Raw genomic sequence first — 23,157 nt, forward strand, 5'->3', positions numbered from 1 at the left:
TTCTAGACACAAAACAGAAGGGCAGCCACACGGCCGGGGGGAGGGCGAGCGGAGCGGCGCGGAGCGGCGATGGTGCGCTGCGGGCGGGGGATGGAGGCCGGGGTGAGGTGCCCGCGGCGGGGCGGGCCCGGCGGAGCAGCCTGGTCGGGCTGGGGCGTGTGAGGGAGGGCCTGTGCCCCTCGCCCAGCACCTTTCCCCTTCTCCACTGGAAATCCAGGCTCGGCGTGAACAGCTTTGCGGGTGCCGCAGCCCCCGGCGGCCTCTTCCCGCGGGGGGGAAGGTGGTGAAGGCGGAGGGTGCTGGCCGCTGCCCGAGCGTGGGCAGGAGAACCCACGGCTGCCTCCGCGCCGGCTCCTTGCAGGCCCCAGCGGCTGGAAAGCCAGGACCGGCAGGGCTTCTGCGGGGACCCCGCGCCCCGCTTGGCGTCCGCGCAGCTGCGGAGGCAGGGCAGGGGCCTGGGGTCCGCAGGCGCTCGGCCTCCTCCCGCACCCCGCAGCCGCACGGCCAGCGCCGAGCCGCGGGGCGGCCGCTGGCTACCGGGGAGCGCGGCGCGGTGCCCGCCGCCGCCCGGGATGCACCGCCGCCGGCCGAGACCCCCGCCCGCCGGGCCGCACGGCGCTTCGCCGAGCCGGGCTGCGCGGAGGGTCCCGGAGGCGACGGGAGATGCGGGGAGCGCCGGCGGGGGGAAGCGCGGCCCCTCCGCGCCGCCGGGCGGGGGCCGGGCCGCGGGGGAGGCAGCCGCCGCGGAGGGGCTCCGCTGCCCGTTTCCAACGGAAAGCCCGGCCCGGCGGCGGCCACGTGTCGCGGCAGGGACCGCGCAGGGACCCCGCGGCCCCGCCGGCCGGTGCGGCGCAAAGTGCGCGGTGCCGCCGCTCCGCCCCCGCTCCGCCGGCGGCTGCGGCGTGCGCGGGCCGGCGGCCGGGGAGGAGGGGAGCGGTGCGCGGGGGTTTCCGCCGGGGGCGCGGAGGCCGCCAGCCCCCCGCCGCGGCCCTGCGCGCGTTTCTTGCTCCAATAAGCAATAATTAGGTCCTAAGCTAATGGTGTGTCAGCTGATCCGCTCCCTCCGTCGGCGCGCGAGAGGGGGGGGGTGCTGCGCCCGGCGACATCGCCATGGAAACGCTGCCCTCGCCTCTCCCCCCGCGCCCCCCCCCACGGCCCGCGCCCGGCTCCGCGCCGGCCCCCGCGCCCAGCCGCGCCCGCGGAGGCGGGGGCGCCGCGCGCGCCATCCCGACATGGGACAGCGCTGCCCGTCACCGCGCCGCGCCGCCGTCGCCACAGAAACTTTTGTCCCGGCGGCCAATCAGGGCGCGGGGGGGGGCGCGGAGCGGCGCTGGGCCCGGCCCGGTGCGCCGCCGCCGCCAGCCCGCCGCGGAGCGGAGCGCAGCGCGGCGTGGGGAGCGGCGCAGCGGAGCGGAGCAGAGCGGCAGGGCGGCGCGCGGCCCCCGGCACGGAACCCGCCGCCGGGCCCGGGTGGGACGCGTGCCCCAGCCGCGGAGGTGCCGGCTGCGGGCGGGGGCGCGGAGCCGGGCGCTGGATGGCGGAGGCGTGGGCGGGCGCGGCCGCGGAGAGGCGACGAGAGGGAGCGCCGCCGCGGCGCCTTCCCCCCGCGGAGGGGGTGTCCTGCTTGGCGCGGCGGGGGACACCGGGGAGAGCGCGGAAATCTCCGGCGTGAGCTGAAACTGTGGCAAAGGGAGGGGGCAAGAAATGAAGATTGCCTTCTTCTTCTTCTTCTCCCCCCTTTAAAAAAAGGGGTTTTGCTCAGCATCCGCACGCAAACTTACTTGAATGCCTTGTAGCCAGTTTAGCCCAGAGACCAAAGGATACCCCGCACCCGAGCAGTCCTACATGTGTGAGCACCATCATCACACTGGCAGAACAACCGAGAGCCGCCTCCTTTCCTTTACCAACATCCTCCTGGGACTGATCTCTCTCTCCTCTGGTCCAATATCCGAGCCTATCTCGTAAATACCTGGTTTGGTTTTGGTGTTGGTTGGTGGTATTTTTTTCTTTTTTTTTTTTCCTCCTCCATCTGCTGGGATTGCCAAGTAAATAGAGGAAAATTCCTAAAAGGGCATCTGAAATTCAGTGGGACTGAATATGAGGAAGTGAAATGCTCACAGACCATTATTTATTTTTTTTTTAATTTAAAAATACGTACTTAAAACACTGATCGGATGTATTAGGCTTAGAAAATGGCAGGTAAGAACTTTCTTTCTTTCCAGTACCTTCATGCCCGGAGCGGGGATACCTAAAGCAAAGCCGCCCAGCCCTGGAATAAAGGGGGAGCAAAGAGACCAGTTTGCCCTTCAGTGCTTCCTCCATCCTGCGCGGCGAGGCGGCTTTAGGGAGAGGCACAGCCCGCCAGGACAGACAGAAAGCCTTGCCAGAAGGCAGCCGAGAGCTGCCGGGGCGGAGGAGGGTGGGCTTTTTTTTCTTCTTCCCCCCACCTTTTTTTTTTTTTTTCTTTTTCTTGCCTTCACCTGTACTATCCAGGGTGAATTCGGGTGCAGCTGATGTACGGAAAAGAAGAAGGATCCGAGTCAATATTTTCTTTTCTCTTCGCTAAGCCGAGGGATAGGATTTTAATTATTTATCCACCCGAACCCTCGCCGAGTAAGGCGCTGCTGGAGCCAGTGGGATAGTCCTGCCTTGCACAATTATTAAAAAGACTGATCACGTAGTGGAAGGATAAGAGGAGACTCCACCAGACCCGTTTTGCCTCCTGTGGAAAAAAAATAATAATAATGAAGGAGAACATTGCCACACTATTCAACTGATTGCTGCCCCCCCTCACCCATCCCCCTCCCGGCCCCCCCACCCCCCCGAACCACCACCACCAACAACCACCACAACAACAACAAAAAAATCCGCTGGGATCTGCCTGCACCGGGACCTCCTTCGCTCCGGCTCGGAGGTGGATGCATTTTTCATGAGCGCTGGGTGAACAGGTGCAAAGTGCGGCGGGGCGGCCCGGCCCCGCACCCCGGCCCGCTGCGGGGCGGCGTGTGCGTGTCTGTGTGTGTGCGTGTGTGTGTGCGTGTGTGCGCCCCGGCGTGTGCATGTGTGCGTGTGTGTACTAGGAGATTATGGAGAGCAGCGACCGGGACATGTACCGCCAGTTTCAAGACTGGTGTCTCAGGACTTACGGGGACTCAGGAAAAACCAAGACGGTGACCCGTAAAAAATACGACCGGATCGTCCAGCTCCTGAACGGCTCCGAGTCGAGCTCCACGGATAATGCCAAATTCAAATTCTGGGTCAAATCTAAAGGCTTCCAGCTCGGCAACTCGGACGAGGTCAGTGGTGGTGCTGGAGGAGGGAAGCAAGTGCTGTACGTGCCAGTCAAAACCACGGTTAGTAGAGAATTGTCTTCCTTGTTCTATGTCGGCCGCTGCAGCCCGCTCCGGGAGCGAGAGGCACAGGGGGAGCCGCAGCCACAGTTGGCTCCTTCCTCCCTCTTCCCCCAAGTCATCATCACCATGTTGCGTTTGCCTGTCACATTATACACCGCCGAGGTCTTTGTGGGTCCTTTTATTTAAAGCGATCGTGCGCACAACACGCCCTGCCGGGTCGGTATCGTTCTGCTTCTCGTCCTCCCGGTCTCCCCGTGCCCCCCGGGCCGCCGCGGCGGGTGTGGGGTGGGCTATTGTCCCGCCGCCGCCGCCGCTCCGGCCATTGTGCCGGGCCCCGGGGCCCCGGGCAGCGGCCCCCCGCCGCCGGCGGGGCTGATCGATGCGCACGGGGGTAGCCTGCCTGGCGCACAGCCAAGCGCGGCGCCGGTCGGTGATTTGGGGGGGGTTTCCCCGGGATATCGTTGGCTTCTCCCCCCCCCCCCCCCCCTTTTTTTTTAATATTATTTAATTCTGTTTTTTTAGGATTGGTGGTGGTTTGGTTTGTTGGGGGTTTTTTTGTTGTTGTTTTTTTTTTTTTTTTTTAATTCTTAGCCCGCAGCCCTTGAGCCGCCGAGCGGCACGAATATGCCTGGCTGGCTGCGAAGCGCCGGCTGCGACAGCCACGGCGGCGGGGAGAGAGGATGCTCAACAAAGGGAGCAAGGGTTCCGCATGACCGAAGGAAGGCTGTATTTTGTTACTCTTTCTGGGGGTGCGCGAGTCTCGCAGCCGTAAGGCTTAAAACTCGATCTGATGCGCCAGGGTAGCGTGGCATCCCCCGGCAGGCGCGGGAGCCGCAGAGCTGGGCGCAGGTCTGACAGCGGGAGAGCTATTATGCTTGGTGGTGGCAGAAGCGACAGATTTTCCTATTTAAGAAGATGGGGACTGTTGGCTGCAAGTAGGTTTTGCCTATTGAACTCTCTTAATGTATCATTATTCTTACTTCTGATGCTCTGGGTCACGCAAGCTAAGCTTCTTTTGTCTGTGCGTGGGGCGGGTGGGGAGGGGGAGCTGAGAAAGGAAAGCCGGCAATTAAAAATATTCTTGCCTGGGCATTTGGCTTGGATGAGCGATATTCTCTCTCTCTCTCTCTCTCTCTCTTTTTTTTGGAGTGGCGGTTTATTCTGACCTAACGGGAGGGTTGCTGGGTGGCGCAGCAAAGGGGGCTTCTTGGAAAGTATTCTGGGCTGGGCTGTGACGTAGGCTGCCAGGGAAATCTGCCTCTCTCTGCCTCGCTGAAGTCACCAACCTGGGCATTCCCAGAGGCCGCCTTGCATTTGCCCCCTTGTCATCAGCGCCGTCACGGCTGTGAGGAGGCAAAGGTGGGAAATTATTAAAGAGTTTACAAATATGAAGATTGAAAGTGAAAGAGAAGCTCTGGACAGAGTTTGTTCCCTCTCTATGGTTTTTATTCACCAAAGCGTTCTAGGTCTGCCTATAGATTCAGGTTGTTTGGCAGATTTCTGTTCTACCATTAGATGACCGATTGCTAATCTCTGACCCCACAGGGTACTGTAAATACAGTCTATAACAAAGACGTGTCTAGAGCAGAAGTCTCCACTTAGGTTGGTATTTTTTAATATATCTTCTGCTTACTAAAATAATAATTTTGGAGAGCTAGTAGGCAAGATGGTTTATTCCTAAGACTATCCTTTTCACTGCAAGTTCAAAACTGTAACCAAATTCAGTATTTTTTAAAATTACATTGACTACGCTACTAAATAAAAAGGCTAACCTTAATTTTACATGATGGAATTTCAAAATTAAGTGCTGCTCTGGGCCTCTGAAACAAAAGGCTCGGTGATGATTAGCTTGTCTATTTTCTCTCACCTTTGCCAGGCTGTGGAAAGCCTAGAGTCCCACCTTGCATCCCCTCTTCTATTTTATTTTCAGGGCAGATAGTAATTTTTTTTCTCATTCTTTTTTCCTTCAGAGATTTCAGTCAGAGGTTGGGTGCCTTGCTGATCTTACCTTTGTTCATTTGGGGGAATCATACCCTCAAATGAGAATGTCTCTGTATGTCCCTATATATGTATTCATATAGAAGTAACTATCTTTAGACAGCTTAAGCAACAAAGCAGGCATCCTGATAAAATAAGGATGCCTGCTAATGAAATCAAGAAAGGAAAGTTAGCATGACCTATCTGTAAGCAATTCCTGAATATCTGTACATTACTTGAACAATGACATATAAACCCTTGCAGAAAAGGTCTTGCATGTAGGTAAAATTTCCTCCTGCTGGCCAATGTAAATCTGTTGTCCAACATAAATAAGAAAAGGTGATACTCAGCACTCTCATACAACGTTCAGCTCTGAGGAACAAATACTGCCCCCTTCCTAAAGCCATCAATCTGGTGTCACTATCCCATCACAAAAGGCAGAGGAGTATTTAAGTAGACCTGTAGGGAGGCGATGGTTTGTATGAGCTATTGGCAGGGCAGAGGCAGCGCCTGCCAGACACTGAAGGCTCAGAAACAATCGTTTTGACAGAACAGGGATGCAGCCCCTGGCCCAGAGAAAGCCAGTAGCAAAGCTTCTATTGACTTCAAGAGGCTGAGGGTTTCAGACAGCCAGGAACGATAAGGTACAGAGGGAAAGACAGGATTTTCATCAGACAGTAATTGTTGGTAAGCATTAAAAACCCATTTGCTCATTTCTTTAACTCTTACTCATTATTTAAGAGTTTATTTATTTATGACCATTAATAAACATTCCCACTGTTTTGTTTGGTTCTCCCCCCCCACCTTGTTATACCATACATTTGAGCCTGTCTAGTCCACAAAGACAGCCACAAACAGTAACAGATCCCCAAACCGTGAATCTCTCCCTCATCCTCTTCCCCTTCTTGTCCATCACTTGATCTCACCATAGGTAAAAGTAATTTCAATTTAAAATTAATCACTGCTGGCAGCATGAGCGCTCCCTCTGTAGTAACAGGATGGATCAATTTAAAAGTTGGACGCTACAGTCACAAGCTGGTCAAAAATAAGCAAATATTCAAATACTTTGTTAGGAATTATTCTCTCCTTGAAGCTTTAAGATTTGCTGCTCAGCTTTGCTGTCAGCCAGAGAGATTTGCTCCTGATGGTGCTGTAATCCACTGCTGCTGGTAATTAGACATCATTACTGCTGCGTTAAAGGGAAAGAGAGAAGGAGAGAGGACAGGCTGGGGCTAATTAACTACTTGATTCTAATGAAAGAAAGAGAGCCTGATAGCAACTGGGAGGTTGCACCGGAACAGGCTAGATGTACAACACAGACTTAATTGAAGCAAGGGTGTCTTGCAGTCTCACAGTAGCTGAGGCTTGGTCTGCTTTCATATTCTGTGGGCAGCAGCACATGAGGTATTACTCTGTTTTTTCCCTTGCCTGGTTGGTAAGTAGCTCAAAATCACAGGCCTGTCTTCAATATCAAGTTTAAGCATGCCAGCAAGGAGAATGCATAGATGATTATGTGCTGGCTTAATCTGTTTTACGGGTCTTCTCAAGAGCAACAGGAACAAATCAATTTCTGAATGTTCACATCCCTCTGCGGCCTAGGAGATGCACTTTTGGTCACCAGGCAACAACATCCCCTGCAAAACAGCCATTTTAGGTCCAGAATGGGACAGCACACAGTAAGGTATTCCTATATACAACTCAGCAAGTACCTGCCTTCTGCAACTTTTCAGATTGCTACTTCACTGTAGGTTTTCTTTCATTAAGCCCAAGCTGCACTTTGTGAAAGTAGCGAAATTATGCCTAGCCTAGACACATTGTATATATGTATTAAGCCAACAAATATGCCAAATGGTTGAGAGTATGGGCTCTTCATGGTTGGTACTCACAATCCATAAGGAGGCATGGAACTACTATTTCTACTACAATATCTTTTCTCACTCTATACATGATTTTTATGGTGGATTTTGTTTTTTTGGTCTGTATTTCCTGCATAGTTCTTAAACTGGAACTATTTATTGATTGGCAATTTGAAAACAAATTTATTTTCACCACTTTTCTTTCTCTTGCTTGATGTTGTCCATAGACAGAAATATGGCTCCTAAAATCGGTGTTGATTTAAAAATAAGTTATAAAATAATGGCCCAATCTGTATCAGTGGATTGTAAGCAGAACTTTTCTTTAAAAAAAGAATGGTCAAGATGACTGCAGGATACTCTCAAATATAGAATTTACACAGTATTAGCAAACTAATAGAATATAACCTTAAAGGCCAAGTTCAGATTGCTTTTATGTCATTATTAATTTGGAATGACTCCACTGACTTTAATGAAGTCGCCAGCCTAATGTATGAATTTTCCTGTGCTTTCTTTTATGTTTTTCGACTACAAGCATAGAACGAACTTTCATTCAGAAACCAGATTTTGTTCAGTTTAGTTAAATCTTTAGATCCTCCAGGAGGATCTGGTACTTCTTGGATTGCTGCTAGTAAACCAGTGAGGCTCTCTGCAGGTGCGGTGCTGTACTACTGAAACTGATTATAGGATTTAGGGCTTAAAATTACAGGCCAGTCAGTTCTACAGGACAGGCTGTATCTCAGCCCACCTCTTGTTATGTTAGTGGTGAAGAATAGTAGATGGACATAAGAGTTTATGGTTCATTTGATTTTCTAGAAATGACTTTGTTTATGAACAATACAAGAAACAGATCACAGTATAAATAGCTTATATGCCAAAATATGGTGCTTTAAATTATCTTATGCTTTATATTGTTCATTATTTTAGGGATTTTTATAGCAATCTGAAAATAAGCAGCTTTGCTTCATTGTGTTTCTCCCCATTTTTGCAGCCGTCAATATAAAGAATGAATAAAAGTGTTTGTCAAATACATATCGGTAGCTCTGTAGCCTACTGAACTGCCAGCACATCATGGCAGTAAGTACCTTGGAAAGGTGATGCTGAGGGTGAGCTATAATTTATCCCAAGGTGCAGTTCTGTGGTAGTTTACAGTCCTGTTAAATGCACCTTCCAGGCTCAGAAGCGGTATTCGATCCTGCCGTATCCGTCCCATTTTAACTGCCCACCACATTTTCCTTAGCCCCTGTTCAGGTCTGCAGAGCTTTGTCTCCTCCCATTACCCACAGCCTCTGCCCTGCTGTTTGCAGACCTCCCGGTGGACTTAGTGAGGGGGGATGCTGGTGAATCAGATAGCGCTGGAAAATGGTCATAGCAGATGGAACAAACTGGGTTTAGTTGGCAACTCTTAATGCAGGCATTCAGCGACGTGTTCATGAACAAAGACAGTAACTCTGTCCTGAAATTTAAAGATGTTAAAGTGGCCATATGTAAGATGCCATCTCCACACGTGTGTGTGAGAGAGAGGCAAAGGGAGAGGTAAAAGAGAGAGAAATGCAAGATTTCTTGGTAACAATGTTGTGCTAGATTTTTCCAAAGAAACATGAGCCAAAGAGGAAATTTTTCAACCTGGAGCGTTTTAAAGCAGTCCTTCTGCAAACCTAGGAAATGTTAATGTTACTTTAGAAACATTAAATAGGGTGTAGCAGTACCCTAGCAAAAACTGCTATTGATGTATTCATCCCATATATACATGTATGTAGTGAGAGACAGGATGACAGATTCAGTGCTATAACCTGCTGAAGGCCAGGCTTGTAGTTCAAAAGCCCCAATATTTCCAGTGATCCAAAATAGAAAATCCCAGTTTAATTTTCATGCTGCTGTGAACCTTTGCTGAGAAGACTGAGGTGACAGTGAACTTGGTCCTTCACTATCATACCCTCAGCCTCTTGTCAGTGAAGCTGCACTGGATTCAGTCGTGATGCAGCATGGTAAGGACTCCAGCTCAGACACTTCAGCCCTGTGTTTTCTTTATACACACTGAGCGTTGTTTCTGTAGCTACACAGCTACGTGATCAGTGGGAAATAAGTAGGCATTTATTAGCAGGTTAGTGCTAAAATGGGCTGATAGACATCAATACAGCACAACGGGACTTTTTCTGATCTCTTTATGGAGAAAGTTTCCCTACCATCTGAGGTGATCACCATTGCTCTTGTTCAATGCTTTAGACAGAAAGGAGACACGATCTGGAGAGAGTACGCGCATATATACACAGAAAGATTCTGTGTAGAGAGGGCTCATCCTCAACACAGGCCCCTGGGGAAGAGGACTAGTGCTAGTGTTGGACAAATGTGGGAGTTAATGATTCAACTTGCATTTTATGCTACAGAAATAAATTAAAATTGGCTGACATTGAGCCGTAATTTTTGGTATGCTGTTGAAAGAAGGCAACCGGCAGCTGCTGGGTTTCGTCTGAAGGAAGCTATTTGGGTCCTGATCTTTCCCCGTACGCAGGATACACCTGTCAAGAGTTTGCCAGTAAAAGAGGAACAAAACAAGCAGGGCATATAAATGAGATAGATATGGAGAAAGATCATGAGACAGTGTGGCAGGGAACATGCTCCAAGAGGATCATACCAGAATCTGCAGCCTCCCATGCACCACTGAGCATCACAGGTATCTTTTGTCCCTTGTTGAGTAGGTTGACCCTGGTCAACACAGCCCCCCAAATGAGTAGATCTTTCCAGGATGTAAAAGACGTTTTTAATGGTGTAGTTGTCATTTTAACCTGCCAGAAGTCTCTCTGACTTTAGAAAACTCGGGAGGTATTAGCTGGTGCTTGAGACTTGTTTGCATTGTCCTGCAGCAGCACTGAAAGTGATCCTGTAGCTTTCTTAAATTACCTTTTTGTTCTAAAGAGATTAGCCTCAAAACCTTACATTTCCACTAGCAAGGTGCTTTCTAATGGTTTTAAAACATAAAGTATCCAGGTAGGCATTGCCAATATCCAGGAAAAACTTGCTAAAAGTAATGCCGTTTAGCATTCTTCTGGATGTAAAGGGATTTTCTCAGCAGTGGTCAACTTTATCATGGGCATTTGTACAGCCTTCTAACTGCTTACTCAATAACTCTGCAAGCTGCAAAACCTGACAGTTAACTATGTGCATCTGCTGGGATTACAGCTAGTTGTTGAAATTGAATTGTAGGGTTTGAACCCTTTAGTTGTATCTATGGATACTCTCCAACTTAGGGGGGGGTTTACTTAATAGTTCTGATCTATGTCAGAGTTAACCTCAAGTAAAGAGTTTTTTTCAGAAATAAATTTTCTGTATAGACTTGGAAAGACAGTTTTTATTAAATGACCTACTTGAGCCTAGGATGAAGCTCATTCAACCTTTTTCATTTGAGAGCCTGTAATTAAGCTCCTCTGGGAAATGAGAGGTTTTATATATTATATTGCCAGTAAGGTCTGTGTGTCTGAAAGTTGTGTAAATTTTCTTACCCCAAAGTTTTTAATACAAGAGGAGATGGATGCTATAACATTTTGACTGTACTTAAGAAAATTTAGGAGGTGACATCATTTGCACTTAAATGACTTATGACTAACTCATTGTACAATTTTTAAACGAGTGCTCTCTTTTTTGCCTCCGGACTTACATGTACCACTACCAATACTGCCAGGTGGATTTTGTAGAAAACTTCCATTCAAGGCAGATCCAGAGCTGAAGTCACTGCCACTAAATCATTATCTGTAGGGTAAGGCAGCATTGTGTTGGCATATGGGAAATCAAACTTGTGAATGGACCAATGCTCACTACCCTGAGCTGACAGAAGAAGAGTGACAAGCAAGTAATTACACAAGTATTTACATACATTAAGCGAAGAACAGCTACGGTATGGCCAGAAGTTTCAGCAGGTAGGAAAGACGAGGAGTAAAAAAGGTTTCAAAGAACTTTATTTTTCAGTGTGTATCTTCTCTGTTGTGGGTGCTGAGGAAATACCTATCCTGGGTTTACATTTTTCAGGTGATGAAACTGAAGAATGCTCAGAAGTAGAGAAATTAAAAAAAGAGTTGATGACAAATCAAGATATCAATTTGCAGTGCATCGGGACTAATACAAATCTAAGAACACTAAAGAACTTAATGAAATAACTAAAATATTATTAAAATGTATTATTTGCCACTATATATGGCAATGATACTGGACAATGGCAAAAAAAGCACTAGAAAGAGAGAAAACAAGGTGGTAAAGATAGTTCATAGAAATGACAGACCAGTGAACCATATTTCAACACCAGGGGGAAAAAATCAATAAGAAAATAACCAAAAATAGAGTTAAGTGTCTATATGAACCATACTTGGGTTTTGCAACTAGTTTGGGTTTTGTAAGAGTTAATTATGTTCCTCTAACCTGTTGTGTGAAGAAGTCTTAAAAACAATTTTCAGGTGAAACTTTGGTTCTGGCTTCCTCTGAAATTAAACCAATCCAATTCTGACTTTATTAAAGCAGGGTTGAAACTTTGGCAGTGATGACAAATGAAAGCTGGTGGAGAGTGGGAAACCATAAGAAGCCTTTGAGAGCTATACAAATGCAGCTCAATGTGCATATATATACACCCATAAGTATATATGTATATATATAGGCACAAACCTCAGAAAAATGAAGGGGTTTCAGCACTGGATGGAAATGCAAATTAATTAGGTTAAGCAAGTCAAAGAAGAATTTGGAGGGAAAATAGAAATATCATAACAAAGGAAAAAAGGAGAAATCATGGCAGGCAGAATTCCCTACAGACCACTGCCAGATAATTTACATTTATGCCATTGTGACATTAGCTTTTTGAAAGGAAAGGACGAATTCAAGCTTTTCAATCACATTTAAAATGCATAGAATTCGTATAACATCTCAAGGGAAATATTTAGGAATAACTCCAAACAAATCAATAAGCGTATTTACAATAAGCATAGTAGGTATAACAAAAATCTGCATTAGGAAAAGTATAGGGAATAATGTTGAAAACTTATTCTTCTCATTAATTAAATGGTATTTCCTTGCCTTTAATAACATGCTTGGTGTATTTATCTCATCTCTAAAAGGTCATGACAGATGAAAGGTCCAGGGAAGGTAACTAAGCTAATTAAAGAAGAGGAGTACTTGGAACCATTAAAATCTGTTTCTCTTATATCACCCAGAAAGATGAACATTAAAAGAAAATGCACAGTAGAAAACAGACATGTGAAGAGGCAGAAAGAAGCTGAGAGAAATGGTGTGGCATAAATACTGATGAACAGCAAAGAAAGGGAATTCAGCAGCCACCCCTTTTAATCCTATTCCATCATCTAAGACTCTTTTGACAACCATCTCAAAAGCTAAATTCAAAACTGGGCCGTTGTTTTATAACCTGTAGTGTTGGGAATGAGAAGTCTGCATTGCATCCCCTAGAGAAACTCTGAATGATTTCACCGAAACTTCTTCCATGGATTTTACAAGAGAGTGATAGCTCCGTGGCTCTCATAAGGCTGTAGCATGCTCTTTACGTCAGTTCAGCTTGGCTGGCTGGAACAGAAGTGAGGATGAGGTCGCGTTCCTGCCCTTCCTGCACTGTGCCCCTGGGAGTGCGGGCACTGGTGATGGCACTTGCCTCTGTCTTGCTGTTACCTGGTATCCTGCAGCATCTCCCAGGTGTTTTGCCATAGAGCATCTGTCAGGGTTAGTCATAGTTCTACCCATACAGTCAACACAAGGAAAGACTTCTGGAGCGCAGTGAAATCCCAGCATCTTCCCATCCCTTTCCTCCTCGTACTAAATTTTAATATTGCTGGTGGTCTCAGCCTTCATGCTCTTGTTTCATGAATAGATTATTAGGTTTTAGGTAGGTGTTCTTAGGTTGGCTGAAGCTAGCTGTCGTTATTGCACAATGCACCTGTATGTACCGTACTTTGTTTAGGGATTTATTTGTTTATTTACTAATTACTGAGCTCTGAAGCATCCTTTGCAGACTCCCTTGGAGACTGGGACTAGATGGTCTGTGGGTTGTAGTGTGGACTGTAGCAGTTTCTATGGCTTGTTGCGGTAGTGGTATTACTAGTCTGGAGGAAGGGAGGAGACAGTCAAGTATCTGAGCTCCAGCACTATCCTATGTGGACCAGTGCATGAGATTATTGTGATTTATACAGAACGTTTGTGACGAACCACCTCTCTTTATCAGTTTACTTCACTTGGTGATGAGAAGTAATGTTATGTTTTCACCTCTGTATTTTTGTCTACTTGTGCTAGCTTTTTTGTGTCTGTATTTGTTGCAACTATTACCAAACTCATACTACAGTGGGAAAAAAAGATAAAAAGAACAGAATTATTAGAGAATTAATTGCAAATATGATAGGAAATTAGCTCATTCAATTTCTGGAAGACTTTGCTTTTGACCAGTCTGACCAGCAAGTGTCTCATATATATAATTACATGACTTGCCCCTTTGCATTTCTCAAGAAACTGCAGTGGAAAAGAGAAAAGAATGTAACTCATCCTTTTCTCCCTTAATCTAGATATAGTCATAATTTTTTTTATTACATCTTTTGATAACCTTTATCTTTTTATATTCTGAGAGTTCAGCAAAGCTTCACGGCCATGGTTGCCATAATACTAAAGTATTTCATTCATAGCAAGCAAACAGCTCAGCCTCCTTTTAATGAGTGCTATATTCCAATGCCAGGCATCTGTCTCAAACCAGGTTCAGACAGACCACATCTATTTACCTCTTTTTTCTCAATTTGGGCTTATCCAGCAAGGAGATGGGACAGGAAGTTCTGTATGGATGCAGCAGCAAAAACGAGTTTCTCCAAAAGATGCATTTTGTGAACTCATTGCACTTTGACTCTGCGTTTTTTAGAAAGCCTAAACAAATCCTCTGCTGTGTTTTACCAGTGCACAAGGCCTGATTATCATTGTTTTGGTGTAATTTGAGAGTTGAATTGGGCATATGGTGAGCTTTCAAGTAGTTAAATTTGCACTGAAGCAAACAATAAAGCAAAATAAATAAAGCTAGTTCTAGAGCTGGATAAGACTACTTTCTCCCTTTTAATTGCCCTTCTGTATATTATTATTCTCTGCAGATCAGCCCAGTTTTGGCAAGTTACCTCAGACTGTGGAATTGAAAAGATTGTTTTACCTGTATTCCTAATGAAACACGTGAACCAAAAGGACTGCTTTCAAAAACTGAGCAGGGAAAAAGTATTCCTAAATAGGAGAAAGAGGGTCAAATTTTATTGATAGTAATAAATAGATAATTTTAATTAATAGCATTCTAATGAACTATGTCTTTTCTGCCACTTATCATTGAACTTGGGTTAAGCAAGTTTTTGGGTTTTTTTTTAGAAATTTAATTCTTAACTGTAAAGTCAGTAAAATTTCCACATATACAGACTTCAAAAATTCTAACAAATCTGCATTATCATGCTTGCTGTAATCTGAAAGCAGGCAAATAAAGTACAATATAGATGGTTATGTGAAAATATTTTAAAGTGAATTAGTACTTTGCTTAACAGATCCAAAGAGCGAACTAACAGACCTACAAAAGAGCTGGAAAACTGTAGCTGTGTGAAGATGGAAGGAGTCAAGCCAGTGAAATCTCTGAGGCTTTGAAGGACCGGTCCGGTCGTCCTAAATTGCGCTGGATGAAATACCCTCCTGGGATAGGACCAGCAGAAGCTCTGTGAATCAGTTTTTTTGGCACAGACATTATGTTTTGAAGACATAGTGCAGCCCCTGAGTGATGCTTAGGCTTTTTAATGGGCAGTGTCCAATGGAGGAGCCCACTCACAAAGCATCCGCCATGTGTGCTCCACACCCCGATCACTTGATATCGGTTGACTGGGTGGCAATGACTAATTCTCAATAGGATACGTTCAGATCAAGTTCTTCCTTTTGTAAACAGTAATTTACCTGTACCTGGTATCCAATTTTGCCACAGGATATTCCAATGTGCTAGACCAGCACTTAGTAAGTGTATAGACACGTTTATAAAATGTATAAAAATATCTAGAAAGGTTTAATTACAGCAAGGCCAAATTCAGCTGTAAATAAATACTAGGAGCACCCTACACCCACCTCTTTGGTTATAATCTGTAATGCCAGTGTTGCACTCATCACAATGCACTGTATAGACAGCTCTTTGTTGTAGAAATCCCCATATTCTGATTGTTTAGGGAGGGAAAAACCAAACTGGAGAACGAGCTTGATCTTACTCCTTTAAACTTTCTATATACTTAAGTTGATTAAAAGTGCATCTCTCATCCAGTCCCCTTCCCAACTAAACATACACAACACACTCACCCCCATTACGCTGTTGAGGTTGTTTGTTTGCTTCTTTTAAGTATTCTCACTTTTCTATGGATATTGCATTAGGACATCTGCTTGGGGAGAATTCTTTTTCCCTTTTCCCTGTCTCTTGGAACTATATATGCATTAGAGCAATTCTGCTTCTAATAAGAGTGGAATAAAAGTGAGATGAGAGAACAAATAAAGTGTTAAAGCTAATCAAGTATAAACAAACTTTGGCTTAATAGCTTCCTCTGAACTCATCCTAAAGCAAGAAAGTCAGCTTTGGGAGAGGTGGAGGCTGAGGAAAGTAAAATAAGCCTGGAAAACACATATTACACATGTCATAGTAACAATAACAATAACAATAATAACAATAACAATAATAATAGTAATAAAGCTAATGAAGTAAACCAGGTAAAATGAGGCTGATGCTTCTTGCTAATTTGGTGATAAAACTACTATTGATCTTCCAAACTAGTATTTAAGCAGCTAGGCATACCTGTTGGCTACCTATAAGCACAGAGCAACCTTAAGATATGAACTACCTAACAATTAAAACTGTCTGGAAAATATGAGGAAGATGAAACACAATTTTTTGGGGGGTGTTTTTCATGGAAATTTGATTTAAGTGAAATTTTGAATAAATTCTATGTCTATTCCCAAGCATTTATTTAAAATTTGAGTTTATTACTTACCATTTAATGAGTATCACAGTATGATATAGCAGAAAGTAGCTAAGCACCAGACACTAAAAACATTGTCGTTATACAAATAGGTGCTAGATACACCTCCCAGTTTGAATGTGAATGTGTTCACCATTGTGTCATTGCCCCAATACCTATTTGATGTCCCAAGTGCTACGCATTTTCCTTGATCCTTGTCATTTGTCTTTGCTGCTGCAGATAATTTACTAATAGGCAGAGAACAGTCTTTTTCCTTGTGTTGTTGCCTTTATTTCCAGACCTCGAGGCCTGCTGTTTCTCATTTTGAATTCCAATCCAGTGGCAGGTGCCAAGATTCAAATGTATATTATCTACAGGCAGTAGGATCAGCCCGTTTGTGTAACATCAGTTGAACTGAACCACTCACTGTGCTGGCTGCATTTTAATATTTTTAATCTTTCTTTGGAAGACATGCTATTTTGGTGAGCAACCAAAAGCAGTCTAAGCTGCACACAAGAGGAGATCTACAAATGGGTTGCTAAATCTAGGCTTCTGTAAAATTAAAAAAAACCCAAAAACAAAAGAAAACAAAAAACCTTAAAACCATGTAGCTGGAGATTCTATTGGGTCCAATCCACCCACAACCATCTGGAGCAGTAAGTCATCTATCATATTTATCTAAACAAAACTTTGGACATGACATGAGCAGAAATGAGGGGTGTAAGTTGAGCTGAAATAAATTGTACGTTGCTCTTTTAAAACGTTCAAGGCCAAGAAGGGCGATTTTAAGAACTGCTGAATGACATTACCATAATAATGTGAAATAGACCATTTTCAAGGCAAAAAAACCCCTGTTCCCGCTGAAGTCAATAGCAAAATCCCAGTGACTACAATAGCGGTGGGATTGGTCTGCTAAGTAGCAAGCCATGCTTTAAAAAAAATCAATACTTCAATTTTACAAGGTAATATGGATAGCAGCTTCGCTGCCTGTTATCAGACCCCATAGTCTGTGGATTCTCTCCCTCCAACGCCACCGAGGTTCAGCACCTATCTTACGAATCATTGAGAGGAAAGACATAAGCTGTTCCGAGGCATGTCCCCGGCCCCTGCCCGGGGGGGTCCCCGGGGGCGGGATGCGCGGCCTCCCCCCTCCCCCCCCCCACCCCCGCCGGGGCCGCTGCGGGTCGCGGGGCGCGCTAATCGCTGCGGATCGCGCTGTAGCGTTTGACGCCCGGTACTTCAGCTCCGGCCCTCAGCGTGTCAGCAATAAACAGAAATGCCCTGAAATGGGTCGGGTTTTCATCTCGCACCACACCACAAACACCACCGGCGACATTTTCGTTTTGCATTTTCCTTTCGCGTTTGGAGCACTGCGGTGTTGCGGTTCAAAGCAGAGCTACATCCCATACGTTCATCTTCACACAAAGGATATACATCGGTTTTGACAGAAAGAGAGGCGGGCTTTGGGGGAAGGGGCTGAATTTTGCCTCGCCGGCAAGAGAAGGGCAGCCAGCCCGCTGGATTTTTAGTCCCTGGAGCTCAGAGCGTCCCTGGCCACACGGAGGGTTTGCGGGGTCCCTCCGCTCCGGGGCACGCCGCGCCCCCGAACCCGCGTGTGCTGGGAGCTGGAGCCGCCCGGGGCTGGCAGGCGGCGGGCCGGGCGCTGGCAGGAGGCGCGGTGACCGTGACTCCATCGGACATAATGAGCGCAGCGGCTCGGCAGCCGGCAGGCATTTCCTTCACCCCTCCCCCTGCAGCCATATGGTGCCGTAAACAACCGCCGCGCCGTGCGGAGTTGGGGTTTTGTTGTTGTTGCTCCCCCCGCCCCTTCTCCCCGCGCCGCACAGGCCGCCCCGGCTCCCAGGGGTGCCGCCCGGTGCTCCGCAGCGCCTCTCCCCGGCGCACCTTGCCGGCGGCGGGGGGCGGCGGGCGCGGAGCGGCGCCGGCTGCGGAGGGGCCATCTGCCGGGGCCGCCCCTCGGGGGCCCGCGTCCCGGGGCCTGGGGCCGCCCCGCGGGAGGCAGCCGGGGCCGCGACGCCAGCTGGGTGCGGGGGCTGCCCTGAGGGGCGCCGCTCCAGCCCCCACCGCCCCAGCCCGGTGCCGCTCCGCCGCCGCTGCGGCTCCATTAATTGATTCAGGGCCTGGGCTGGCATTGAGGGCACGGGGGAGGGGGGAGCGCGGAGAGGGTGCGGCTGTGCCGCCACCGCCTCCCCCCGCCTGTTCCTATGGTAACAGTGAAATACCTCCGGGACACGCACACGCACACCCGCTCCTCACTCCCACTCGCGGAGCGGGGGGGCCCGGCCGGGCCCGGCCACCGCGCCCTCGGCAGCGCCCCCCCGCCGCGCGCGCGGTTCCCATGGCGACGGGCTGCGGCAGCACCTGTGCGGCCACCGCCGCCGAGGCGGCGCAGAGCGCCTCCCGCCCGGCCATCGCCGCCTCCCCCCGGCCCCCGCCGCAGCCCGGCCTGGCTCCCGCGGGGGCCCGCTGCGAGGCCGTGCCAGCCCTCCGCAGAAAGGGCTGCGGCTGGCAGGGGCGGAGGGGGAGCCCACCCGCCCCGCGGCCGCCGTCCCGCAGCCGCCGGGCCTCGGCCTGTGCCCCGCCGCGGGCGGTGCCGGCCCCGCGCGTTCGGTCAGAACGTGAGGTAAAATAGTGGCTCCGGAGTATTTTCCGTGCAGCAAATGCCCAGTGCCTGCCCAGCGCTGTGGTTACTGCTGGCACTGGTAGCACCCAGAATAATGCTAGTGCTGGAGATAGGCGGGTGATAGCCCTGTCTGGCCAGAGCAGCCGTGTGGGCGGACTTCTATGCCAGCCTGCCTTGTTCCCAGCAGGGGATGGGTGCTGGTGCATGTACGAGGCCGTACGGCTGGTAGCTATTTCATCAAAACACCCGCAGCATGCTTGCACCATGGCCCTATAGCCTGCAGACATCACAGGCCTCTGGGAACAAGTGGTCTGACTTAGGGAAGCCCTTGTCTTTGGAAACAAGCCCCAGGTGCCTTAAGTAAATTCACTGTACCATGATGTGATGCCACAAGAGACCCTGCTGGCAGGTGTAGGGCTGCCCAACGGCACTGCAGTTACAAATAAATACTTGCTGTAAATAGTGACATGTCATGGTTGGCATGACTTGAGGTGCAGGGAGTGGAAATAAAGCCTTGCGCCACTGTTACTGCTGGTGTTCACCCTTGCTTTCTGCTTTTGCCAGGACCCGGTACTTAAGACACCATTTGCTTACCAGCCCTGATGCTCTCTTACTGTGTGTAGGTAGCTGTATGGTATGAGGTGTAGTATATAGTTACAGCTATTGCTGAAAAGCAATGTTGCTCAACTTTCGGCCCTCAAGGTACTAAACTGGCTATTACAGGCAATAAAAACTTCTGTGTGGAGTTATGAAAATGTGGTCTTGGGTCCCTGATGTGCAAACAATCCGATCTATTCTGAAGCCAGGTCTGTCCCTCCAGAGAAGACTTGTAAGTCCCATCCTCCATGCAGCTGAATGGGGCAGCCCAGAAACTGGGAAGAGGGGGCAGACAGGAGGAACGTCCTTAGCCCCAGTTACTAGAAGTTTCTTTTTTAGCCGTAATATGAGAAAACTATTTTTTATCAGCTTCACTAAATGCTGGATTGCGTGTCATCAAATACAGCTGGAGGACTCCCATTGTCTTTAATAGAACACAGCTGAGACCTAGAAAGATAGTAAAATACCTGACCAATAGTAACATCACTCATGAAAATAAAAATTTATTTCCTGTGTGAAAAACTAACCACAAAACCGTATCTGTACCCTAAAGATGTTAATGTAAAAAAGAGCAGGAATCTTTCTCTATAGATGTTAAAATAGCTTAAAAATTGAGAGTTACCAACTGTTACAAATTCATTTTGAATCCCATGGTGTTTGTAATTTTTTATTTAAAAAAAAATCATCTCCAGTCAAATGCTCATGAAAATTCTACTTTTGTGTTAAAAAATGAGGCAAAAATCACTTAGTAATCCCCACAGCTGTATAGAAGAGATTGTCAGTCGTAGCAACAACTCCCTGTCAGTTCTCAGAATCTCCCAAGGACTGTAGGTATTTCATTATCAGCCTTTTGACTGATGAGTGTATAAAATGCTAGTGGTTAGTGTGGTTGTAGAGACTGATACTATTGATTCATAAACCATGAATGGTCTTGCAGGCTGTGGTTTGAGAACTTTCACTTTAAAATCTGCAAATGTCCCAAGCGGACCCTGTAGACTTAGAAACCAGGGAACAAAATAAGTGTGCTTTTTTTCCTAAATCATAAGAGTTTTCAGACTGATTTAATGATTTTCCATACTGTGTTTCACCAATTCAAGTATCCGTTAAATAATTATTACTGAAACAAAGGCCACAAATACGAAAGATGAGAGAATGCAGGATATAATTTCAGCAGGATCCTCAACATAATGCCTAATAAGCTCTTTGAAAAAAATTCAGAATAAAACTCCAAATAGTTTAAGTACAAACATAGGAACACTGAATATATCTTAAATTATATAAAGCTCAGCTTCATAATAGGGGAGTCTAGAAACTTCAGTCCCCAGAATTTACAAATCAGATTGTAAAAACTTAATGTGAAAAAAATTGCATGAGTATTCTGCATCATAAAGCAAGCTCTGGAGAAGGAGAGCATTCTACTAAATGGCTTGCTGAAATAGTATTTCCCAGGTGCCATCCTGCCACAACCAGGAGACATTCTTTCTGCTGCAACACAGGAGCACAGGAGGATCAAATGTGAAAGCAACATCAATGTCATTAATTCTTGGGCCCATAATTCTAATAGCTTGACTTCTGCGGGACAAAAAAAGCAAAATAAATTGCTGCAATACCTACAGCATCAATAACTTGCAAGAATTAATGCAGAAAATTTATATAGCTTGAGTTATACATAGCATCAGATGAGTTGATCATAATGGTTCCTTATAAACCATTATAATCATCACCACCATAAAAAGAAGTGTGACCAGCAGGTCGAGGTGATTCTTCCCCTCTACTCTGCTGTCATGAGACCCCACCTGGAGTACTGTGGCCAGCTCTGGAGTCCTCAGCATAGGAAAGACACGGACCTGTTAGAGCAGGTCCAGAGGATCCACTTAGAGGGCTGGAACTACTACTCCTATGAGGAAAAGCTGAGAGAGTTGGGATTGTTCAGCCAGGGGAAGAGAAGGCTCTGGGGAGACCTTATTGCAGCCTTTCAGTATATAAGGGTTCTTATACGGAAGAAGGAGAGAGACTTTTTACCAAGGCATCTGTAGAGATAGGACAAGGGGCAGTGGTTTCAAACTTAGAGGCTAGTTTTCAGATTGGACTTAAAGAAACATTTTTTTACTGTGAGGGTGGTGAGACACAGGAACAGGTTGCCCAGAGAAGCTGTGGATGCCCCATCATTAGAAGTGTTCAAGACCAGGCTGGATGGGGCTTTGAGCAACCTGATCTAGTGGAAGGTATCCCTGCCCATGGCAGGGGATTTAGAATGAGGTGATCTTTAAAGGTCCCTTAGGCCAACCCAAACCTTTCCATATTTCTGTGATGCTGTGATTCTGTCTCTGTAACTCATGATACCCAGTATAGCTAAGGTCTGGGCAGGACGAATGCGAACAGTAGGGTGCTAGACTGGATGCTGTCATTGTAATAGATTTATTTCAGTGAATATGCAAAGCTGGAACAGATACCCTGAATGGAGAAGGAATGTCTGTAAGCTATAAGCAGAAAGAAGGACACAAAACCAAAAAACAAGGAGCATCTGAGCAGAAAATCTAATAGGAAAAAATGAAATGGAGCCACCACCTTTTTTGCTTCAACATCCAAAATCTGAGGGAGTTTCAGAAAGATTTTTTTGGGTGTCATCAGAAATCATAAAATGTGTTTGTCAATAAGCCTGAAGAAAAAGTATTCCTGACCCCTGGAGGAGAGTGCAATGATGGCATTTTGTAGTGAAGTACCCTCAGATGGCAAGTTACTGTTAAAAATGACTGAGCAAGATGGGAAGTGGGCTGTAGTGATGAATAGATAGATGGAATAAAACCCTAGATACAGAATGAAACCCCATCCTAAATGCATTGTACCAGCTGGTAACAACTACCTCAAGGGTCTGTTCGTTTTTCTTCAGCAAAGTTTAGCCAGCTTGCCATGCCGGTGAAGTATTACTGAATCAAATTGAATTTAATTTCACACACACCCATAAGTAAAAAAACAAACACATGTATTTACCAGACATGCAGCTGTGCCTGGTGTCTCCCCAGAACACCAATTGCAGGATACGTGCAGAATACCCCCAGTGAAAAGTTATGCTAGAAATGGTTCAATTTGATGGGTAATTGCTGTGTCATTTCCTTTTAAGGGCTGTAGCACTCAAAATACAGTACTGTAATAGGCTATTTGCACGGAACAGAACAGGGTTTGTCTGTGTGGTCTTTTTAACATCTTGGTGATCCATGCAGATTTGGCAGTTGTAGACATAGGATTTTGAATTTAGAGTTTTCCTAGTGAGGAGAACTGGACTTTATTGTGGTTTGGGTAGCAGGTGTGACTTGTCAATAAAGTAATAGCGTTATTTCTCTTAGAGCAGACAAGGCCTAAATGATGTAGATAAAGTAGTTACTCGTCTGCATAGCTGACTTCATCTGTTGACTTCAAGTGCTTTGAAGTCTTTTAGGTTATTTGCAGTTAGTGGTTGCTATAAAGTGCCAGCAAATGAGTGGGTACAATGTATTTACAAAGGGAGAGATGTGATACAAGAATTCTTACTACACTGGCATCCTTGATTTCACTAAATGTTTCATGATATACATGAGCTCCTTCTGCAGTGTGTCTTGGGAAGTGTAGTCCAGGAACAATCAAGCCTGATGTAAGGAAAAGGTGAAGGTTTGAGCAAAGCAAGTTGCAGCTTCCTGTAGGCACATCAGCATCTCAGAAGATGCAGTTTAATGTTGAATTGATGCAGAAAGAATTGCAGATTCAGTCCTTGTTAATGT

General features: G+C 46.8%; 1 protein-coding gene across 4 annotated transcripts in view; it reads left to right on the top strand.

Moving 5' to 3' along the window:
* Nucleotides 1-2,832: 2,832 nt before the first annotated feature.
* NOL4 (nucleolar protein 4) overlaps nucleotides 2,833-23,157 on the top strand; it is a 201,352-nt gene continuing 181,027 nt past the window's right edge. For 2 of the 4 annotated variants that reach the window (XM_056333150.1, XM_056333152.1), the window contains exon 1: nucleotides 2,833-3,353. In XM_056333150.1, the coding sequence (XP_056189125.1) occupies nucleotides 3,087-3,353 (267 nt within the window). In that variant the 5' untranslated portion in view covers nucleotides 2,833-3,086. Of the gene's footprint in view, nucleotides 3,354-3,997; nucleotides 4,289-23,157 lie in introns of those variants that run through there. The other 2 variants (XM_056333151.1, XM_056333153.1) reach the window with 2 other exon arrangements.

This window comes from Falco biarmicus, chromosome 3, assembly GCF_023638135.1.
Source record: "Falco biarmicus isolate bFalBia1 chromosome 3, bFalBia1.pri, whole genome shotgun sequence".
NCBI classification, from domain to species: domain Eukaryota; kingdom Metazoa; phylum Chordata; class Aves; order Falconiformes; family Falconidae; genus Falco; species Falco biarmicus.